Source organism: Phaethon aethereus (genome assembly GCF_964289735.1).
Source record: "Phaethon aethereus genome assembly, chromosome: 3".
Lineage (NCBI taxonomy): Eukaryota > Metazoa > Chordata > Aves > Phaethontiformes > Phaethontidae > Phaethon > Phaethon aethereus.
Genome location: NC_138576.1, coordinates 117,054,146 through 117,078,168, shown reverse-complemented (window position 1 = coordinate 117,078,168; position 24,023 = coordinate 117,054,146). Strand labels below are relative to the sequence as shown.

Below are 24,023 nucleotides of genomic sequence, written 5' to 3'. Positions count from 1 at the left end.
CGCGGCCGTTCCCACACCGCTGCAATGGCCAGGGTCATCCGCGTTGGGGCAGCCCGGCGGTGCCCAGGTGGCGGGGGGCTCGCAATCCCTCACCGCACCGGTGCTGGCCGCTCCGTGCGTCCCACCCCGGCCCTGACACGGAGCTCTGGGGCTCCCGCCAACCCCACGGAACGGCGCAGCGTTTCCCGCCAGCAGGGGGCGCGCGGGGGTTGTGGACGCCTCGTGAAGTCACTTCCGTCGGATAGGGGAGGAGGAAGGCCTCGACCACGCGTTGCTGGGGCGCAGGCGCGATTGGCGCGGGGCGCCGCTGCACCGCGCATGCGCCGCGGCCGCCAACCGTGCGGGCGAGGACTGGAGTCCGGACAGCGGGGAGGCAGCGGCGCTTGCGCTCCGGGCGCGCGACCCCGCCCCTCGCGCCGCGCCGCGTGACCCCGCTCCTGCCGCCCCCTCCCGCCGCCCCCCGGGGCGACCACCGAAAGCCGGGGGCGGGGAATGCGGCAGCCGCCGCCTTCCCCCGCTGCTGCGGGCCTGCCGCCGGCGGCGGGGGGCCGCCAGGCCTCCTGCTGAGGGGCGCTGAGCCCTCCCGCGGCGGCCTGCTCGCGGCGCCTGGCCCGGCCTGCCCCGCCCGCCTTCCCGAGCGGGCCGGGCCCGGCGACACCATGCAGGCGCAGCCGCTGCTCTACGAGTTCTTCAGCGAGGAGAACGCGCCCAAGTGGCGGGGGCTGCTCGTGCCCGCCCTCAAGAAGGTGAGGGGGAGCGGGGTCCACCGCGCCGACGGGCAGGGCCGCGGGAGCGGGGTCTCGGCCCAGGGCCCGTCGCGGTGGCCCGACCTCAGCGCGGGGTGGGCCGCGGCCGGCGCGGCTCCTCGGCCGGCGCGGCGCCTCGGCCGAGCCGCGGCAGTGGAGCCGGCCGGCGCTCCGTAAGCTGCTTTAGGGCTCGGCGGGGGTCGGTCTTTGCCACAGGCGGGCGCCTGTCTCGGCGGGTGCCGCGGAGGGAGGCCCCGGCGTCCCTGCGCCGGGCCCGGCGGGCGCGGCGCTGGGGCTTTTGACAGACGGAGCCGTGTAGATAAAAACTGGTTAATGAACATGCGAGTCCTGGCCCCCCTTCGCCGAGAAGGAAGCAACTAGTGTTGCTGCGGGTTTCTGCTAGGTTTTCTTACCGCCCAGAAGTGACACGACTGGGGAGGGGATCGTTATGAGGAGCTTCTGAGAGAATTTTGGTTAATTAGTGTTTGGGCTTAATGACTTTTAGTTAAGCTTCTCTTAGCTTAAATGCCTTTTTGCTGGGAAGGCTTCATTAGGACAAATTAGCAAGTCTTGGTCCTTCGGGATGGTGAAGCTTGTGTCTGTGGTGTGGCAAGAATTTATTTGGAAGAGAGGAAAAAAATGGTGAGGGCTCCTCTTCCACTTCTGCAGCCAGAAGCCAGAAAGCTTGAGAAACAAGAGGTTTCTGACACCGTTGCTTGAACTGTCTTCAGATTGCAGAACTTGACTCTTTGTAGTCATACACAGCAACCCTTTATGAGTCTGTGTAGTTACAGTGATTAACTGCAACTTTTGTGTAAAAGATTTGCTCCTAGGGCTAGTTGAACTATTGCAGCCTCAAGTATGGATTGGAAGTCTCAAGTGTTGCACTTGTACTGGTTCAGCATTTCTTCCTAATTTCTTCTTGCAATGTATTGCCTTGCTTTTCTGGGCATACGCTTTGAGGTCTCCAACACTGTGCAGTTTCATTCAGTTCTTGGAAGTCTTCTTGCTTGTCTCATCCGTAGCATGTACTGTTAATGTCTTATCCCTGATTGGCAGTCACTTCTTTGAAACTGTACTTCTGCACTAACTGTACAACTTGCTGCTTCTTATGGTGCTTGTAAGCACTTGGACAGCCATCCAACTGAAGCCTGTTTGGAAGCTGGAGCTACCCAAGGTCTCAACCAGTGAGAGCTCATTCCTTTGGTGGATGGTTTGTTCCACGATGTAGCAGAGGCTTGTCAAATTTGCAAAGAGGCTCAGAACTAACTACTGGAGGATGTAGAGTGAGGATTCGAGGGAAGTATGAGCTAAGACTTTGGAATTACTTGGTTCATCTGAAGTGCAAGAGTTTTTCCCAATGGACAAGCCATTCGTGGAGTCGCCTTACATTAAAGATGGTTGCTGAAGGATTTGGATGAATTCCTTTGGAGGGCAAGGAATTCTGGAATCTGGAGTCAACAGAGAAGGCCAATGATGACAAGCTACCAGGGATGACAAACTGTCCCTGCAAGGTATAGTTGTCTTGGTTTTATTGTGCTATGCTTTATTTCTTACTGAAGGTAGAGGGGTGGCAAGAGTGAGGTGGAGTTAGTTCTGAAGGCTTCACACTCAAACTTGCAACTACCTGCCAGGTGTTAACTCTTCTAACCTCAGTTCTTAATGAGATCACCACCTGTTTCTTACCTTGTCCCAGGCTATTGCCCCCTGTGCTCCAGAAGCATTGTCTTCTGCTGCTTACTATTGCTGTCCCTGTAAAGGTAGAAATGAAGAATCTGTCCACACTGTCACCTGCTTTACTGAACAGCTAAATACTTGAGTTACAGGAAAACTAAATGGCAGGTGAAAATGTTAAATTATCATCTTAATGGCTTCTTCATTAATGGAAAAACCAAATTGGGTATTTTACTGACTTTTATGGGTACAAGTAGTGTTGGCTTGGATGTTTAGCCCTGGAAAAGGCCCCATAAAGTAATGAACCTGTCACAGGTGACAGGTAAAACCATGAGCATTGCAGTGTACTTCCGTTGACAATCATCTGTTGTTATTCACAAGACAGGTGTGATGATGCAGCTTTACAGTAAGCCAGTGGGTTTGAGACACTGACTTCTTGCTGTGCTAGCCAAAGATCTGAGCTGTAGCTGGAGGCCCACATGTGGGACTAGTAAAGTAGAGAATATGGCAGCATATGGTAGTGAGGTCAAAGGACAGAACTGTCCTGGAGAGAAAGTAGTGCCTTGTAGCTTTGTCTGCTGAATCGCGAGAGCATGCTGTCTCAGTAAGAGTCAGATTACCTGAAGCTCATGTACATCCTGTAGTTACTAGAGGAGAACCTTTCCCTTGTTTCCTCTGTTAGCTGAGCAGGTGCTGATGCTCATTATTCTCAGGTAGTGACAGCAAGCTGCTTTCTGAACTCCACCTTGAAACCAGATAGATGCACAAACAGGATTGTGATGATTTCCTGCATAGCTGGAAATGAGACTTAATACTTTGGGAAGACCTATGCTCAATTAATATCTCCAATGAGGAGAGTGGCATTTAATTTAACATTTTTAAAGTATACATACCCAGATGGAGTGTTTGCAGCTATTGGGGAAAGCTCCCACACGTGGTCTGAATCATTAAAATGCAATTGTCCTTTTATAACTGTGAGCTGGCTTGTAATGTGGAGCTCAAACTACAGCCTCAGAATTGCTTTCTTAAAAAATAGGTATTGTTGAATTGTTGCAAATAGCTTTCTTTTTCCCAATGAGTTATTTTGATTGTGTTTTTTATCAAGCAACAAAACCAAGAATGTGTAGTAAGAATAAATCTCTTCCTACATCAACAAATTCTTAGAAAAGTGTGCCTTATATTTTATTAGACATGAATCTTACCAGTAGAACTATATTTGCATTGAACAGCTGCATTTGCAAAAAGCAGCTCTTGTACCATTCAGATCATAATGTAATCCCTTTTCTTCCAGTTCTTCAGATGCTGTCAAGATAGACTCCAGTGCACTCAATTAGGAAGAAAATGCTGTGTACGGAGATGCTCCTCTGCCTGGCCACTGTTTTTTTTTGAAGCAGCAAAAGAGGAGTGTTGCAGAGATCTTTGGCTGCTGATGAAAGACTGTAAATGTGATGCTGTACAAGAAAAGGAAGTAAGAATAACAGCTGGGGTCTGAAATTGTAGTTGCAGAGATGGACAGAAGGCAATATGCTGGGGCTGAAGACGGAGGATTCAAGATGCATGAAACACCAGAGCTCTTGCGTGGCTGGAGTTGGAGATATGTGGCTTTTAATACACCTTGGAAAACAGACTCAGAAAGGATACCTGCAAAGTGATGCCTCTTCCAGCATTGGTGTTCCTTCAGTAGTGAATTTATAAAATTTATTCCAGTCATAGCCCTTTTGATAGTTTTCCCTAAATATCTTTCCTTGTGGCTTCATCTTGCTTGTATAACTTTTGTTTATGCAGTCAGAATTTCTCTGCATGCCTATGACTTGTTTCTTCCCTGATACGTTGGTTTTTACAGTAGAAAGTGTGTCATCCTTACTGATTGATACCGTAAGCAATTCGGTGATTGAGGAAAAACAAAAGAACTTTCTTACTGTATAGATACTCTGTTTGCATACCTCAAGTTGTTTTGAGTCAGTTGAGCAATTAACAAGGGGTACTGTCAGAATTTGTCGTGGTCAAAATGATTGGATTGATGTGGCTTGACAGCTGAGGGGGATTTGCTTCCTCAGTTAAGGAAACTGTTCCAGACAGCATGCTTCCAGGTGCTCCATGCATGTATTGTGTAGTCAGTCTTCTGTACCTTCCATGGAGCAAAAGAGATGGGAAAAGCTGCTTTGGTGACTATAGAGTGCTCAGGAGGCTGTGGCTGGCAAAGATATTTCTACCTGACTTTTAATTACCCAGTTCTTCAAATCAATGACAATCCAGTTGCCACTTGCTACTCAGAATGGCACTTCTTATTCTTGACACTGCTTCACTGCATATTTAGAACATCTTTAATTTCTGATTGCTTTGGGTTCTCTGTTCTTCTGATGGCTATGGAGGATAAAGTTAAGATCCTCCTACATTTTAAGTCTTTACTGTAAGCTTTTTTTTGTGTGCTCACTGGTGCAATGTAATACTGCTGCCTTAATACATCAAGAGAAATATTAGCAAAAATCTGAGTATTGTGGCCTCACTGAATTGTTGCTGAAGTGTGGATCCAAGACATTTGTATTTAGTTTAATTTACTGGATTTTTAACTGATGAAGATAACAAAAGCATGGGTAGGATTGCCAAATATCAGCAGAGATGTACAAGAATAGAAGAAAAAACCTTTTCATGGATTGCTTGCACTATGAGAACATTCATCCATGCAAGCTGTACATAAAATATTTCATCCTGGAGTGTATAAGCGATAAGCTGTTGCTTGTCAGTAGTTTTGTAGTCATTGAAGGAAGATTAACGAAAGGTATGTTGAGTTAAAATAAGTCTTTACGAATGTTTTAATCCTTTCAAAGTTACTGAAGTAGATCATCACACCAACCCCCCTCACCACCCCCCAAAACGTGTGCTGTGGCTGAGCATACTACTAATAATCCATTAAATAAATGGTGTCCGCAAAGGTTTAGGAAAGGTTAGGTTTAGAAAAGGTTTAGAAAAATGCATATAACCAGTAAAGTTTCACCCCCTCAGTGCTTTGGAAACAGCTTGGCCTGTTGTCTCATTACAGCTGCTTCCATTTTATTATTTACCAAAATGCTGTGGTAAATATGATGGGTTTTTTCCTTTAGACACTTTCTAACAAGAACTTCAGCTGCCACCAAGGAAGGCTGGCAGTCCTGCAGTACCTGTACTCAGCAGTGAAGCGCAGTTGTTCTTTATCAGGTGTTGGTTTTTGATTTGTAGTGTGACTTCTTGCTAGAATGTCATTAGATGGGTAGTCTTGCCCAGATATGAAAAAAATCATCTCTAACCAACAGTATACGCTTTGTTTTTATTTCAGTTTGTTATGTAGCTTTAGAATTATTTCCTTCTATTATGCACTTTGCTGAAGCTGCTGGAGCTTCTGCTGCAGTTGTGGAGATTTTTCTGGTGTGTTTTGTATTTAGCAGAGCAACTGAGGACTGGGAGCCTGGTTGTGTTGACTGTTAATGATGATTTGGGAGCATTACGCTGGTGGTTTTGTGTAATATCTAAAATTGTTTTGAGAAATCCTTGGAGAGGTTTTTTCATCATAAGTTGAAATTTTTCAACTTTACGCTCGACCTAGGTTAGGCTTTTCCTCACGGCTGCATGAGGAAGAGGTAACCTGTTGCTGAGGAAGTGTGGTTTAGTATCAATTGGATTGTTAAATTCACTGTGCAAGTGTTCTGTTCTTACCTGTTACCAAACACTTCTTGCTAGTGCAGAATGAGCTGCTGAGTGGCAGTCTAGACTCAGGTTTGGGTCATCTGGTGTCCAACCTAGCAGTTGTTATATTGGACCAGTCGGAGACCAAGCCTCTTTCTAAGCTGAAGCTGTTCAATCAGCAGTCCCTTTAACTGAAATGTGTTTCTGGGTTTGATCTAGGTCCCTACTGTTTCCCATGAGGCTTGTGTGAGTGTTTATATTCTAATTTGTTATGTAGAGTTTGAAAGGAATGGTTTGAGAAAGCTTTATATAAAATAAGTTGCTAAATGTTATAAAGTAAGACCAGATATATTTATCTTTGTAGTATTCATTAAGCACTTTTTATTTAGTTGGTTTCATTGACCTTTTCTGGCAGTTTAAATTTATGATTGCCTAATTTTTAAGCTATTGCCATTCCTGATAGAAATTCCTTGCTTTTGTTGATCGGGGGTGGGGGGGAGCCAAGTGGTCATACCAGAATTTTCCTGAAGTGCTATGAATTTTCTTAAGCAGACACTTCTTTGCTCAAAAAACAGAGCATCAAAAGCTGTTCAAGAAATGTCGGCTGTGCTTATCTTGAAATAAAGAGAATCCTGGTCATTTCCTTTTTGAGAATTAAAAAAGACTGAGAAGATTGAGCATTCAAAAAAATGATCAGATGAGTTGAGTGGAAATAGTCATGGAGGCAGGGATTTGTAGCTGATGTAGATTGTGTTTGCCCATTAGAATTTGTTGGGGTATTTCAAAGAATTGAAGCTTTTGTGAAAAGATCTTAAGCTGCTCCTTTAGTAATTTGCCTTACCGTACAGGCATTTTGGTGTCTGTGTAGGAGGGAATGGAAGGGTTCTGTCATTATTTAAGGGAGATGTTAAATGTTTAGATAAGAATCTTATCTAAACATCACTATACTTCAGAAGTTGTTAGTCTGTTTTCATTGTATGTATTCCAACATAGGGCTGTGAAGGATCTGGTGGGATTCAAGCCATACTCATCCTTTCAAGGGTGATAAGACAGGGTGGCCCAGTTTTGTTCTTTTTTTTTTTTAATTTAAAATCTGAGCTGACTTTATGAGAAAGACGGAAACCCCCTGGTAACATGATCTTTTTTGAAACTAGTCACATGACAGTGTGTGTTTGCAGATGTTCTCATTTCTTGTGTTGCATCTTACCCAGTCTTGCATCATGTCTTGATATCTCATCCATGATAATGGACTTCAGATTTGCTTTGAGTGCCCTCAAATAACACTCTTTCATTCTTAGTCTGAGCCTTTAGGTACTACAGTAGTGCAGATACTAAAATTACACACTTTTATGATAATTGTACGCCAAGGTATCCTGTTATTTTCCTTGTTAATCTAGTTGTTTTCTTGCTTTTGCTTGTATGACTTTGAACCCTAAATGATAGTAAATCTCACTTAAGTAGCAATGAAGCTTATTTACTACCTACCTAATATAAATAAACTACCAATGGCACCTCATGACGTTTTCCTCTGCCAAGGTGGATATTCTACTAAAGTAGAGCTTGATAGTACCCGAAGATGATGGCCTTTGAGAAGAATGAATGATTGCCTCCCAAACATAAGTGCTTAGGAAAAATGTTCAGAACTTTATCTCTTGAACTAGGAGTAGGTTATCGTTGTTGCCTTTTTTGACTGACTATGGATAATGTTTCAGGTCATGGCCTGATGTGGTATTTTTATTTGTTCTTATTCCTATAGATTCTGTGTTACAGACCGAAAGAGTTGTGATGAGGCTATTTAAGTCTACAGTCTGTTTTCTAAGCAAAGGAGAAAATAGAGCTGCTCTTCATCACTCTGGTTTATCATGTTCTGTATTTTTACTGTCAGATTGACTTGGTAATTTAACACTTCTCGAAATACAAAGTCGAATATACTGTAGGGAGAATATAATAGAAACTTGTTCAGTTCTGCTTTAAAAAAAAAAACATTAAAGGCAGCATCTTCCCGGCAGCTCTGACCTTTAAGATAATACTTCTGCAAGTCTGTAATTTTTGGTGTTAAGGTGTTCCAAGCTGGTACAGTATTTCATATGTCTGTGTTTGAATTGTAAATAACGCCTGGGACTGCTGTGCATGCTGTTACTCGGGTATGTCCACTAACACACGCTGTAGCTGTGCACGGTGAAGTTCTTGGGAAGAATGAACTGTTGGTATAATAAAAATAATTGCATTAGGTAGTCAAATAGAGAGAAGTTCTCCTGCTCTATCTTTGCCAAAGTGCTTTTAAGTTAAAAAAGCAATAACTTCTGGAGATTTTTTTTTTAAGATCTGTTGTATAAGGGGGTGCAATCTGCAAGAAACTAAATGCATGATCTAGTGTATTTAAATCTCAACAGCAGTTAAATGAGCACCAGGACTATGCCCAGACATGAAATTTTCAATCTAATGAGTGCCTTAGCAGGCAAGTGGATTTCTATTTGAGGCTGTTGTGTGTTTGAACTTCATAGCATTTAATTCTTGCTATAACTGCAAACAGGAATGAAAACACAGGTGTGAAATTAAATAATTATGGCACCATTATTTGAATATAGACATGGGTTTAATATTTGGATGAGAGGGATTGTTTGGTTTTGCTTTAAGGTGCCTAAGCTCTTGTGTTAGTGATTGAGAGAACTGGAGGCATTTTGAGTTGTGTGCAGCGGAATGGTAAAATGATGACATTGGGGCTTGAAAGATGCATTGTGAAAGTTAGCTGTCAGCTTGCTCTGACATAATATTTGCTGTTGGTGTAGGATTCAGATTAAACTGCTTGTCTGTTTAAGCTCATGAAGCACTGAGCTTTGCATATGTGAAATTTAAGCTGGTTAAAACTGTGCTATTTTGTGAACCATGGAAGTGCAAAGGAAAGTTACACTAGAGGCTTGTTGCAGGAGTTAAATGACCGCAAAAAGCGGGGAGGAGCAAGGAGGATCATGCCTCAGTGGATTTTACACTGGTTTGAATTTACAGACACTTGTGACATACGAGTAAATGTATGGGGACCGAACTTTCAAAACGTCTGAACTGCCACTTAATGCTAGGACAACACTGTGGCCGTTTTTAAAGTGTTTTTTTACTCTAGGGGCTGACATCTTTTTAAAAAAACAGTATGAAAAAAACTTCTAAATCAGTCTTATTTTAGTGAGAGCTAATTAAGCATGGATTAAATAATTTGAAGGCTAAATACTGATGAAACCATTGCTGTTTCTGTAATGCTCCCTCTGTGAAAAAAGTTCTGTATTTCATTTTTATAGATTGAGTGACAAACAGTCAGTTGTAAAAGGGAGAAAACCCCATGTCTAAAGTGTCTTGTACAAAGAGTGGTTTAAGAGCTAGGGGAGAAAGATAAATATATGCAGAGTTTTTAAACAGTTTTCTTAATTGCACTGCTAAGGACTGTTACTAATTAGCTGTTTTCTTGACATTAAATGTCACTTACAGTGATTTGAGTACATTTAACATTTGAGATTTTTAATTCTCTCGTAGGTGAGTGTTTCACTCATGTTCATCTGGTGTGTCTTAATAGAGCTACATTTTGGGTTGGATTTTTCTGAGCTCTTTAGCTCATTCTTTTGTCATTTTTTTGGCAAGTAAAGCATGTGTTTGAGGGAAAAGCAAAACTCAAAGCTTGAATTCTTCTATTTCCTATAGGTTCAGGTACAAGTCCATCCTAAACTTTCCTCTACTGAAGATGCGTTACAGTATGTGGAGGAGTTAATTCTCCAGTTGTTAAGTATGTTGTGTCAAGCCCAGCCAAGAAGTTTTCTGGATGTAGAGGTATAAAGAATAATTATTACAAATCTGTAATAATTATAACTGTTACATTAAAAGTTCATGTATTAATCACTTCACAGTGTAAAAAGTAAAGCAGTAATTATGTATCTTTATGTAGCAGAACCTTCCACATAAAGCCTGTTAAGTTACCTAGTAGCTGATTTTCCTATCAATTGAATTTGTTGTTCAATGCATAGTAAAACTTTCTCAGAACTGTATTACTGTGTAATAGATGGTTAGTGTAACTTCTGTACATAAAGCTGACTGGTTCCTTTCAAAAGACCTTTTTTCCCCACTGATACTGCATGAAAACTATAGCTGCTTAGTCTGAGGCTCTCCTGCTTTCTCAGCATGGTGACTTAGGCTGATATACCCCTTGCTGTTCTGGAAATCTTAAAAAAAATAGTTTGCTCACTTTCTCAGAACGAGTTGAGGAACACTTCTTTGCTCTATCTAGAAACCCCTTCTCTTACAATTGCCTTTTCAAAGATCTACAACCTCTGTTGCTCAGAAAAGCAGCTTCATGTTTGAGAAGGGGGCTTGATCTGAGAAAAAGGCTTGAACTGAGAAACAAATTAGTTAAGCTAAATGAGTCAAGCTTCTAAGCCCATGAATATGTTCGTAGCCCTTTGTGCTTAACCATGATTTGAAGACTTTGGTGCCAAGCTAAAGACTTCATGTGTAGGTTTCCAGTAGTCGGGAGCTGTGCCTGTGCTGAGTTAGGTAACAAAACAAGATGCAACTTCCTCATGTTCTGAAGAAAGTAGACTAATGGCAAAAAAAAAACCCACAAAAAAACTTTTTTTTAAAAAAAAAAAGGTAGCTGTCTGGGCTAAAGATTCATGAATGTCATCTTTCCTCTTCTCTTTTGAACACTGTCACCTCTAATGGTGTTCCAGTGTCCCCTTAAGTGGCTGGCCTGTCTTGCAACATCATTCTGGTCTGGCAGATAAAGAGACAAGAGGTTTGTGGAAGATTGTTTAATGCTGTGTTTTAAACAATGCTAACAAAAAAACTTGACATACGGCATTGCATTATGAGTCTTATGGCTCTGAAGTCAGGATGAGAAATGCAAGAATTAGAGATGATCAGGCAACCTCAATTTACCCCCTTTGTGTTTACACATAATGATGCTGTCTTTAATTATATGGTCATACACGTTTATTTTTCCCCCACAACACTTTCATTGTTCAGTCAGCAGCCTGGACTGTATTAGGGGAGTGAATTGGTATTAGTGAATGATACTTAAAGTCTCTTTTTTTTTTGGTAGGACCTTTGCTTTCCTTTTGTGGAAGTGTTATGATGAGTGGAGAAAAAGAAAAGCCTGCACTTTGGAAATTTGGGTGCAACCTTTATAGAACTGTATTCTGTACCGAGTTTTTGTCAAAAAGTTTTTGTTTGTGTACTTTGTCCTGTACCAGCTCTTTGTAAGTGGTCATTAACTTCATCTTCCTCATTTCATGGTTGCTCAAATGAGGCTCATATTTACATAAGTGAGCACTTGCAACCAAAACAGTCAGTGGGAACTGTGGGCTGAAAAAATACAATGTGAAATTATCTGAGAAGTTAGATTTCTGGCATCTCTGAACATCATCAATAAAGGTGAAGCTTTTGAACTTCCAGAGACCTGTGTGTGAGTTCCAGCAGGAGAGCTGTTCAATGCATGGGAGAGTGTATGTGTCCTCATGCACCCTGACTGCTGGAAGGAGTAAATAAACTGAGGCATATACGGTCCAACTGTTGGACCATAAACAAAACTCTGATACTGTTTTAAAATATGTGGGTGCTGTCTGTCATTCTCGTTTCTTATTGTGTTCGTTGCCATCATCAGAGCAGTTTGCATATATACAATCTGGACCACGTGCTGATCAGTAAAGGTGAATAGAAAACTCATCTCATTCAGTGACCATTCTGTACAGGGAATAAAGTGCTAGGATAAAATGTAGTGATGTATTTAAATGCTGAATTACCAGGCATGTGCATAAGGGGAGCAAATTGTGCCTGTAATGGCAACTTAATTCTGGCATTTCTCAAATTTTAAGCACTAGATTATTCTGCGATGAGGATATTCTGATACAGCCTTATGAATGTAGTGAGTAGCATGTACCAAAATGATAAATTTTACGTGTGTTGTGCAAGCTTTGGTATTTGAAGTGCTAACATTAACAAACATTCCTTAGTTAAGTAATGGAAAGCGATTTCATAATGTAGTAATATTGCTAAGATCATTCAGATTGTGCATTTACCCTTTAGTCCTGTCTTTTTAAGGATCGTGTTCAAAAAAGTTTTCCCCATCCTATTGATAAGTGGGCAATAGCTGATGCCCAGTCGGCTATTGAGAAGAGAAAACGAAGAAATCCGTTATCTCTCCCAGTAGAAAAAATCCATCCCTTATTAAAGGTAAGCAGTGATGTAATCTTGCTTTTAGAATGCAATTAGAAGTTGACACCTTTGTTTCATGTAATGTCTGTATGCTGCCTGAAATGTAAACAAAAATTAATAAGAATGTGTGTTACATAGTTTTAAGTGTTCCAGTTTAGTTAATTGCATATATTTCTTTTTCATTCGAAAATTAGTTAATTCTCTATTGAACAAACAAAGCCAAAAACTGATTTGCTATGAATTTGATTGTTCTTGTTTCATTTTGCATGACTAATAAAACGCTCAAGAAACTTCTGGAAATAGCCCTGAAGTTTTTGGGACAGTTGTTGGCTGTTGTCACTTCCACAGTTAGGAGTAGCATCTACAATGACACGGTTTCCTCTCTAGGCTGAAAGACTACTGTGTATTGCTAAAATAGACTGTGGATATGTGATGAATGTTTATTGAATAGGATCTTAAAATTACTCCTTTTATTTGTAACCTGTAGTGTGTGTTTCATTGACTGAGTAACAACAGAACACCTTTGGTTTTTTCCTTCCAGGAGGTTCTAGGCTACAAAATTGACCACCAAGTGTCTGTTTACATAGTGGCAGTGTTAGAGTACATTTCTGCAGACATCTTAAAATTGGTTGGGAATTATGTGCGGAATATAAGACATTATGAGATCACAAAACAAGATATTAAAGTGGCAATGTGTGCTGATAAGGTAAGCCTAACTCTTGATTCTCACATTAAGAGGAAGTTTTAGTTAAGTTTTGAGAGGACCATGTCTATTCCTTATTGAGTACATAGTGTTGTACCTTTTGAAAGAAGAAATTACTGCCATAAAGTATGATTCCAGAATAGAGCAAAGCTACCAAAAAGGTAATTGAGCTTATAGAGGTGTTGCTTATGCTTATTAATAGTGAAGTCTCTCTTCCTTTTGATATCACTTGCCTAATCTCAGCAACGTGTGATTGCTTTAAAAAATTTTGTGAAGCAGCACTAATTTAAAAATTTAACATTCCTAAGCTCTAGTAGTGGAGCCTTATTTTGTAGCTTGAAAAAAGAAAGCTGAAATTAAGCTTGGGTGTTCTCCCAAAATAAGTAAGACTGTATTGCATGTAAAAAATAGTGTTTTGATGGTCCAGCATTTTAAAACAAAAAACCCACCTGCTTTAGCATCTCAGCCTAATCTTCCTTAAGTCTGTATTTTTATTTGCAGGTAGTCTTTCTTGTGGCTTCAGAAGATTCATTAGGTTTAGACAGGAATCATCTCTCTTTCCAGCACTGATAGAGCAAGGTCTGTCTTTTGGATGTCGTTGCACTCTAGCTTCTGTGACCACCTTATTATCATCAATTTCCATTGTTTGAAAAACAAAGCTTGAAGTTAATCCTCTACAGGATGGAACTTAAGAATCTCTAATTTTGAAGTCTAAGGATTTTCAGATTTATCACTTCTTTTCTGTATTTTGTCTTGGTCTGTTGATTAACAATCAATATCTTTGGGATTGCCTTTGTGTTTCAATGAATGCCTTTCTCATTCCTGCTTGTTTTTTGGGTTTTTTTTATCTGACAAGATATCTTGTGAGGCTCTGAAAAGTCAAGTACTTCTCAGGACAGTAGTCTTGATCACTCTTGCTTTGTGGGCGTATCTGCCTGGTTCATTAGGGCAGGGTTTGAAGGTGTATGTTTAAATATTTGCCATAGAATAATATCAGGAACAAGTGCTGTTGCTGCATGCTTCTTTCTATCCTAGGAAAAGTGGTGAGCAGAAGAGCTGTCGTGAAGTTGATTTAGGAACTTTTATTACGTTACATTGGAGAAACTCTTTGATATGTGCACAGATGAAACTTTGGAAAGGCTCTAAAGCAGGCCTGTTGGTTTACTGCCTCAGCAGAACAAGCCATTGGAAGGTGCTACTGAGGTGCTTGCTTTCCAGCTGCATCAAGAAACTTCATAGTATATTATGTTCATATCCATAACGTGTTCTGCTTGGTTTTATTTTTTTAAACAAAACAATCAGAACAGTTTCTTGGCCCTATGTGCCATTTTTTTCTCAAGCACTTTCACACTTGCTTTTGTGCCATCCATCCATCTGGAAAATTTTTGCCTTGTCTGCAAAAAAATGCACTCCATTAAAATGCAAGCTGTTTGTCTTCTGTCTGCTCGTGTTTCTGCTTGCTCTAAATTCAATATCTGGGGTATAGTTACTTTAATTTGTTTCTGTAGATTTCATAGTAGTGAGATATGCACCTTGTGAATACAGCCTGGAATCTTCTAGCTCAAGTATGTGCTAGAACTGCGTCCATGAAGTAAAGTTACAGGGCCTCCTTGAATACCTGCATTATTCCATGTCATTTCCTACAGTAGTAACTCTATAATGTCCCATTCCCTAGAATTAGGATTCTCCTTATAATCTGAGTTCCTTGTACATTCATTGCATTTGAAAGATGAAACACCTTCTGTTCTTAGAGCTTCAGAACAAGTCAGTCTTAATGCAAAATGTCCATTGTTCTGATTTCAGAGAAGCTTAAGACCAGGGTGTGTAGCAGGGACCTTTGACTCACTAGGAGAAAGAACCTGCTATGTACCCATTTCCCCACTCACTACACCTGTATATTTTTGAGGAGTGTTAGGACAAGACCTGGGTGAAGAATGACTGCTCTAGGTAGGTGTGTTTCTTCCAATATTCAAGTCTAATGAACCTACCATCTCTTGAACTTATAGACCCCAAGTATTCTCTTGCAGAATAGTTCATTTGTCTAGTATCAGTAGTCAACAGCTTGGTTAACTGAAACGTCTTCTGGAGAAATGCCTGTAACATGCTTTAAAGAAAGAAGACTCTTACTGTAAATACCAGGGTAAATGTCATGTATGTTTGTGGCTTGTTCAGATGTTTAGTTCTTATCTCTAGTTTTAGAATTATTTTGAAAAACACTTTTTTGTTGTATTTTCTGGCATTTTAAAAACTCTAGTTCATGTTTAATGTTAATTCCCTTCTCTGGTTCTCAGAGGAGTATTTACAGCTTTTATCCTGCAGTTGTTTCCTCAGTCTTTTCAGTGATTGGCAGCAGTCATGTCAGTCTCTGTAGTAACAGGCATAGGTTGCCATGGCTTCACTTCTGTCTGTTCAGAAGGGAGGCTAGCAAGCAGCACTTAAGTTCTTATTTATTTTCAAGTTCACCTGTATTGTTTGATGTACTTAGTGACTTCCTGGAAGGAGTGCAGCTCTGGGCAGCAGATTTTTTATAAATACTCTCTCATCTGTCTATCCCAGGACAAAGTCATCTTGAACTACATCTTAATGCTGGCTTATTGTTAAGATTTGCTACATCATTGTAGATTGTTTCTGGACCCTCTTTAGGTTTTCTTTCTGCTAAAGATACTTCAAATTAGGATGCCTTTGACTAATTTGCAGTCAACTAATTTAGTTTATCTTTAAGATGTTCTTTAAGTATCATGGAAACAACCCAAAGTGTGATTTCTATTTGCCACTTTGCCAGTGACTCCTGGCTCAGATACTATGTTTGGAAGAAGTGTTCAGTGATCCATTTCTCTTGAGACGTTCAAATTAAGTGCTTCTGTTTGGTAAGCCTTGCTTGCGTATGAATTGGTACCTTTGGTAGTCAGAGTTTTTAGAGGTCCTTTGTCTATGTAGTTCTGCAGTGTTACTGCCACCTTTTCTGAAGCTGGTGCCCTTCCTCAAGGGTCTGTTTTTAACAAGAGAAATCAGGAGTTATTAAGGACAAAAACCAGGCCACACAGAGTATGTGGGCAGGCCAGTTTTGCAGATAGATTACAGGTTTCTGAGCATGATCATATATGACTTCCTGTTAAAGCTAAAGATGAAAAGCCAAAATGCACATACATTTTGACTTCAGATAATATAGTATCTTCAGAAACTTAGATTATGCATGGCTAACTCAGAGTAATAGAATACAGCTAAATGTTAAACGTGTCTGTATACTTCATAGACCTCTTAAAATTTTAATTGATTTTAGGACACATTCTTGGAGAGATGCTTGGATTGGTCTAAATGACTGGGAATTCTTAAAAAATTGCTACTGCAAATAAAGACTTGCAAAATCATAGCAATGCATATAGCTTTTGTAATGCTTAACCAATTGCAGAATGATGATACATCTTACTGCTGATTAGTCTGATTTCATGGGAATAATAGATTTCCTTTACTGGTGACTTACTGGTAGATCTTGAAAAGAAGTTGTTCTCACCTTGTGGATTTCCCCCGCTTTGCTCCCTAGGTATTAATGGATATGTTCCATCAAGATGTAGAAGATTTAAGTACACTAACTTTATCGGATGAGGAACCCTCCACCTCAGGGGAGCAAACCTATTATGACCTAGTGAAGTCATTTATGGCAGAGGTTCGACAATATATAAGGGAACTAAATCTCATTATCAGGGTTTTTAGAGAGCCATATGCCTCCAACTCCAAACTGTTTTCATCTCACGTAAGTATTCTACAAACCACAAACAGAAAAAAACCCTACTATACTATCTATAAATCTATCTGAACCCTTCTGGAACGTAATTATTTTCCGGTTTAACATATAGTAGAGGAAGCACTTGTCTCAGGTTCTGAAATGGAAATAGTAAAGGAGCACAGTGGGGAAGGACTGTTTTTGTAGAACTGTGGAAGAAACCAACTAATCTACTATATTCACTTGCAGGCTTGTAATTTAAGATTTGTCACTGTTCTTTGCCATCTTCGAGTCATTGTAAATTTATATATATATATGTATACATATATATATAGTCATTCTTCTAAAAATAAAATCAATGATCTTATATAAATTATACAGAAAGTATATAATAAAATGTATTATAATATCTTCCTCTATTTAAAGAAGTGCTTGACTTTCATATCATAACACAATAGCTTTGTACATAACATTCTTCTTCTTAGAAATTGTGTTCAATTTCCTGTTGATTTTTGTCTGGTTCTGTTGGTTTTTGCAGGATGTGGAAAATATATTTAGTCGTATATCAGACATTCATGAACTTAGTGTGAAGTTACTGGGTCATATAGAAGACACTGTTGAAATGACAGATGAAGGTAGTCCTCATCCGCTAGTAGGCAGCTGTTTTGAAGACATGGCGGAGGTAAGAAAATACTTCCAGGTTTTTTTGCTATTCATATGTATTTTAATGACTTGCACTTAGATGTTAAGTGCATCTCTATTCTAGCTGCCTTTGTTTAGGTTGAGATCTCTTCACCATGGTGGGGCTGGAAGAATATATTTCCTGCTTTTGAGAGTGCTTTTTAGTTTCTAAAACCTTTTTTTAGTTTCTAAACTTCAGTTTTTATAGGACTGTTTAAACTTTAGAGAGCATAAGGGGGGGGACATCACCTGTGACTAGACTTTGACAGAAATGGAGGTATCCTGTAAATCATCCGTAGATCCGGATTGCTGTGGAAAGACAAAGTGGAACAAGGGCTTATTTGCCAACAGGCTTACTAAGCTGGTAAGGAAGGCTTTTGAACTAGGCTTGTTAGCGGATGGAGACCAAAGCTTGCAGATTGAGGAACTGAGAGGAGAAGGGAACGTAACACAAAGCATGACAACAAAGGCTCTTGCACCTTCTTTCTGAAAATGTGGGATGATGAAAGGCTCATCTAAAGTGTCTGTTTCCCCAGGGTGCATGTGCTTATGTACGGCTAGGAGGATCTGGGAGTTTGTGCATGGTTGCAGAACTGCCATGTGACTGGAATTAGCAACATGGTAGGATGAGTTGCATGACGGAGGGCTGTATGAATGAATACAAGCACTCGAGAAGGATAGGTGGAGAAGATGAGGCCAGGAGGCTTAGCAAAAGATCAGCTCAAATACATGGAGCTCTTACGGAATGAATGATGAGCTAGTTGAATGCTTAAGGATCAGAGGAGGCGGCCACCAAAAGTCATGTTGTGGTCAAGCTTCTCCTGCAAACACTGCCCAGTCTACAGGTGGCCAGAACCTTCTTCAAACAAGTAGGAGTCATCTCCTTATCACAGGCCCTGATTCTGTTGCGAGAATAAGCTTCCTTACATCTGCTGGGTGGACATCTTACTGTGGTTCAAGTAATCCAGAAGATCTCTGGAGGGCACTGGGGCCAGGTTTGTTTTTTGTGGTACATGCTGACGGACCAACTAAGAAAGGTGCTGCAGTTGGCCTGTTTGTCATGAACAGGGAATAACTGGCAGGAACATCATAGCTAATGGCAGACTTGGCTGCAGGTGGTAGAGATGGAGTTTAAGGTCCTGAGAAAAGTGCAGGAGATAAGCAGACTGAAGACCCTGGGCTTTGGCAGAGTAGACTTTGTTTGTTCAGGGAATTGGGAGGCAGGATCACATTGGTGGCTGCCTTCAGGGTAGAAAGGGCTCAGGAAAGCTGGCTTATTTTCAGAGGTGGTGTGTTCAAAGCACAAGAAATAGGCATTCCCAGTCCCTAAGAAAAAAAAAGGTAGGTGCAGCAGGAGACAAGGCAGTTTGGAGTTTCCTGTTTAATCAAACTTGGGGCCTCTCATTACAAGAAAGACATTCAGGTGCTGGAGCATGTCCAAAGAAGAGCAACAAAGCTACTGAAGAATCTAGAGAACAAGTCCTGTGAGGAGCAGCTGAGGGAACTGGATTTGTTTAGTCTGGAGGAAAGGAGGCTGAGGGAGACTGTGTTGTTCTCTACAACCACCTGAAAGGAAGTTGTAATGAGGTGGGTGTTGGTCTCTTCTCTCAGGTAACAAGTGATAGGACAAGAGGAAATGGCCTCAAGTTGCACCAGGGGAGGTTTAGATTGGATATTAACAAAAATTTCTTCACTGAAAGGGTTATCAAGCACTGGAACAGGCTGCCCCAGGAAGTGGTTGAGTCACCGTCCCTGGAGATATTTAAAAGACATGTAGATGTGGTGCTTAGGGACATGGTTTAGTGGTGGACGTGGTAGTGTTAGGTTTATGGTTGGACTCAGTGATCTTAAGAGTCTTTTCCAACCTAAATGATTCTATGATTCAAAAAGAAACACAGGCTTCCCAGGAGGAATGTAGAAACATTGTGTGGGCAGGTAGAAATGGTATTAAGAGGGCTGCAGCTCAGCTGGAGTTAAACTTGGTGAGGAGTGTGAAGCAAAGCAAGAAGGGCTTGCATAGGTAAAATAACATGAAAAACGCAGGTATCTTGCTCGTGGGGTGAGACATCCAGTGCTAGAGAACATGGAATGGACTGAGGTACTCAAGTCTCCTTTGCTTGGTCTTTTCTGGCAAGATGTGCTTCATTTCCCAATTAGGCCTGCTACCAAAGATTGAGGGAAGTCAAAGATCAAGTTAGGGACTGTTGATCTAAGGTACATATATTCAGTTCTATTGGGCAGGACAGGATACTGAGACAGCTGACATTAGTGTCATTGCAAGGCCACTGTTTAGAATTCTTGAAATTTAGTGGCAAGTTGTGGAGGTCTCCAGTGATGGGAGGTAAAGTGTTATGCCTAAGCTCAAAAAGACTGATGAGGAGGATCCTGGAAACTAGAAGCTGGTCAGCTTCTCCTCAGTCCCTGAGAAGATTAGCAAATCTTCTGGAATTCACATCCAGCCATGTGAAGGACTGGAAGGTGATTTGCAACATCCAACACAGATTTCTGAAGGACAAACTGTACCTGACCAATTTGACAGCTTTCTGAGAGGAGATGGCTAGTTCCATGGACAAAGGGAAGAGCAGTTAATACCCGATACCTGAACTTAAGCAAGGCCTTCAGCACAGTCTTTCTTGGTATCCTTATAGTCTGCTTTGTGAGATACAGGCTAGCTAGTTGAATTATAGAGTGGGTGGAAGTACAAAAAGCAGTACAAAAATCTATCTGGTGGCCAACGGTTAGTGGCATTCCTCAGGATTTGATACTGGGGCTGATACTGTTTAATGTCTATATTAGTGTTGTTGGAGAAGATCTGCCTCATCAAGCTGGTAGGTGATGCCAGATTGTGGGGGGACATACAGGAGATACAGGAGGACAAAGCTACTTCTTGGGGGATCTGACAAGCTGGAGAAATGGACCTACAGGAACCTCAACTGAGGTTCCTGTAAGAAATAGGAGTTGAGTAAAGGCAAACATGAAGTTCTGCACCTGGGACCGTACAACCCCATGCAGTGGTCCAGCTGCTTGGGTGAGGAGCAATACTGATCCACAGGACTTGGAGTTCCTTGGGAATCAGCAGTGAAGGTTAACTGCTTATGGGTTATATTAAGAAAAGTGTAGCCAGCAGGTTGAGGGATCATTTCTGTGTAGCACTTGAGACCACATCTGGCATACTGTGTCCAGTTTCGGTCTTCCTAGTACAGGATATGTACATGAGGGTTGCTGTGATGATTAAGGAGTTGAGACCCATCATCTACAAGGGTGGTTAAGAGTGCTGGGTTTATTCAGTCTTAAAAAGAGAAGTCTGAGGAAGGCGATCTTATTGCTGTCTTCAGTTACCTCAAGGGAAGGTGTAGAATAGACTGAGGCAGGCTCTTATTGGGAGTTCATAGTGGAGAAGTGTGAGATGAGATGAGAGAGCATGCAAATGGTAAAAAGAGTAATCCTGATTAAATACTGGGGGAGGGGGAGAAATCTTCAACAAGAACAATTGAACATTGGAATAGGCTGCCCAGAGAGGTTTTAGTGCCTCCGTTCTTGGAGGTACTCAGAATTCAACTGGGTGAGACCCTGAGCAACTTCAGCTAGCTTTGACACTGGATCTGGCTTTGGCCCTGAGGTGGGCCATGCTTTGAACAGGGAATTGGACAAGTTGACCTCCAGAGATCTCTTCCAGACTGAATTACTCTGTGAATCTGTGCACATAAAAATATTGATTCTTCTCTGTAGGTGTTTTGGAAGAAGTATGCAGAAAAGTTGCACCTAAGTAGCATATGTATTCTCTTTAAGAAATACGAAGTTTAGATATTAAATCAGTTTTGTAAAATTACTCTGTATTTCTCCTTAGGAACTAGCATTTGATCCATATGAATCATATGCACAAGATATTTTGCGACCTGGTTTTCATGATCATTTTCTAAGTCAATTATCAAAGCCAGGAGCAGCATTTTATTTACAGGTAACTTTTTTTTAAGTAAGCTATATTATTGATAGTACTATTTTAATTACACTATATTGTTGCTTCAATAAATTGATTGCTTTAAGACTGAAGTTTATTTTGTTTCTAGTCAATAGGTGAAGGCTTTAAAGAAGCTGTTCAGTATGTTCTACCCCGGCTGCTCCTTGCCCCTGTTTACCACTGTCTTCATTATTTTGAACTGCTAAAAGTAAGAATGTTGTGTCAATCTAATGTGTTTTTCATAATTATCAGTGTTGGATACCAGAGCTTTGTGTGCTCAGTTAGGTGTAAAACCTTTTACTAGAATGTGCATAATAAAACTGCTACGATGAAAGAAAAGCAAGTTATATGCTCTGGTGCATGCTATAACTGAATATCAGCTTGTAATTTCATGGAAGTTTTACAACAGCTAATGATTTATGTTGAATAATCAAGTTACTATTAATTTAGAAAGCAATAGAGATCTAGGTACTCATGTTCTTGGAATGATTGTTTCAATGGTGGTAAGAGATAATGGCAAATGGCTGTATTACAGAAAATGTCCAAGGCTTTCTCAAGCTGTTACTTTGTAAATTTAAAATCACAGTAAGATTCCCCTTCAGACTTTATTTTCATAAAAGCTTCACTGTTCTTGCAAGTGCACATCCTATGGTGGTTGTAACTGTGATATCCTTCCGCCAAAGGGAAGGCTTCATTGATATATATGCTCTTGGGCATTTTGTAATGAGACCTCACATCAGTAGGGTAAGAGTAAAGACTCTAACATGTAAAGAAAATAGCTACAGAATGTTTTTCTGGGACACTTATCAGTTAACATTGCATAGTAATCTTTAAGGAGTATAGAGCATTTTGAGGAAAGCTTTCAAGTAGAATCTTCATTTAGACTTAATGGAAACTCATAAGGCATACAGTGTTCCAAACTTAATTACTTGGGGAAATTTGGATCAGAAGTAAAAAATAAAATTAAAAATCTCTGCTCTTTTGAAGAAATGTGGGTGTGATTTTCTAAAATGGTTGGTTGGTTGTCCAATAGTTAGACTCAAAGATTACTTAAATATCTACAGTTTTTATTGATTTAGATCTGCATGTACAGCTTTAGCACATAGCTCATCTTGTATGGCTTTTTTTTATTTTGGAATGTATACTTGATCTGCTTGTCAATCTAAGGGGGTTGGTCTGACTTTTCAGACATCTTTAACATATTAAGTATTTCCTTTCATGGCAGTCCATTGTAAGGGATGTGTGATACAGCTTGTCTGCATTTTGTATGATAAAGACCTGCACAGACATAATGTTTCTCTGCTTGCATTGTTCACACACAGTCTCAAAATGCAGTACCTAGTGGCTTTGCATACTTCCGTGTGAACATGGTATGGTCTTACTTAATAGACAAAACATGAAGGATTAATGTCATCTGACACATGGGCATTCTGCGTTGCTTCTTGCCACTGATAATTTTAGTGGGGGAAAGAGGGCATGTGTGCTTATGGAAATAGGGAGAAGCTCATGTCTGCCTTTTTTAGGGCAAACTGGAGTCTACCTCCAGAATGTTACCAATCTTTGTAAGTCCTGATCTTTGCTTTGCCTAAGATTCTTGTCTTTTCTCACTCATGCTCCATACTGATACACACCCTCCTCCCTGTGTAAATCTGATATTGTTGGGTTGGATTTTGTTCTGTATACGATAACCTTCCAGGTGTTCTTCACACTGTGTTGCTTATCTCGCATTTTAGTGAGATGCCTGTTGCTGTGGTCTGTCAGATGCAATACATGTAATAGGCAGTGATGGATAATAGGAGCACATGAAGAGAGATATTAGCTCTCATGGCAGTAGCTTCATCTGTCAATTAGTACATACATATGCACACAGCATATGAATCCGTCTGTCAAATAGTCTCCGCAGGAGATAACAGTTTCTTTCTAATATATCTGGAATCTTCAAACAGATTCTAGCTTGGTTATACTTAAAAATGGCCTGATGGGAGGATATTGATAGAATTATTTAGCCATATAAACTTGACGCTTTCACCAATGCAAGTTTGTATTGAATTATTTTGTGTGGTAAAAGACCTGATTTAGTGATTGCAGGCATATCTATGAATAGTCAAGTTTAAAATGCTATGAAAATGGATCTCTTGTTATGTGTTGGCAAAGGAGTACGTGGAAAAACCAATATAGACATAGTTAAGGATAAAGGGGTTAGCGTTTTTTTGAGCTGTGTTGTGTAATCTTGCATACTTTGAAGTGATCTATTTCAAATGCATCTCAAAGTTACCTATGCAGTGTACAAAAAAAGCAAATTTCTATCCACTGATGGTTATCCTATTTAGAAACTAAAGCTCTCCTGAAGTTTGGCAGGGCACTAGGAGCACACAAACACGTATTCTATTTTTAGCTGAAGCTCCTTGCTCTACCTTTGTTGGAAAATTAGCATATGACTAAGGGCTGTGTTTTCCTTCAACCAACCTGAAAGTCCCCATAAGAAACTTAACTATATAAAATAGCACCTTCATGTGAGACTGCTTTTCCGCAAGTTTTGCAGATAATATAAATGGGATTTTGTAAATGTGGACTCTTAAGTGAAAGGTAGGGTGGTACAAATAGTGCAGTTATTTATGACCTTGGGTTATTGAAGAAAGAAGTTTACAAGACTTTTAAAATTAATTCAGCATTGTTTCAGGTGCTTTA

General features: G+C 40.6%; 1 protein-coding gene across 1 annotated transcript in view; it reads left to right on the top strand.

Annotated features, from left to right (window-relative positions):
* Positions 1-659: 659 nt before the first annotated feature.
* The window catches only part of SOS1 (SOS Ras/Rac guanine nucleotide exchange factor 1), a gene marked incomplete at both ends in the record, with an annotated part of 50,603 nt that continues 27,239 nt past the window's right edge, over positions 660-24,023 (top strand). The window contains 8 exons of the mRNA XM_081998305.1: positions 660-746; positions 9,768-9,893; positions 12,159-12,290; positions 12,814-12,978; positions 16,517-16,726; positions 17,235-17,378; positions 21,225-21,335; positions 21,445-21,543. Coding sequence (XP_081854431.1) covers positions 660-746; positions 9,768-9,893; positions 12,159-12,290; positions 12,814-12,978; positions 16,517-16,726; positions 17,235-17,378; positions 21,225-21,335; positions 21,445-21,543 — 1,074 coding nt within the window. The remainder of the gene's footprint in view (positions 747-9,767; positions 9,894-12,158; positions 12,291-12,813; positions 12,979-16,516; positions 16,727-17,234; positions 17,379-21,224; positions 21,336-21,444; positions 21,544-24,023) is intronic.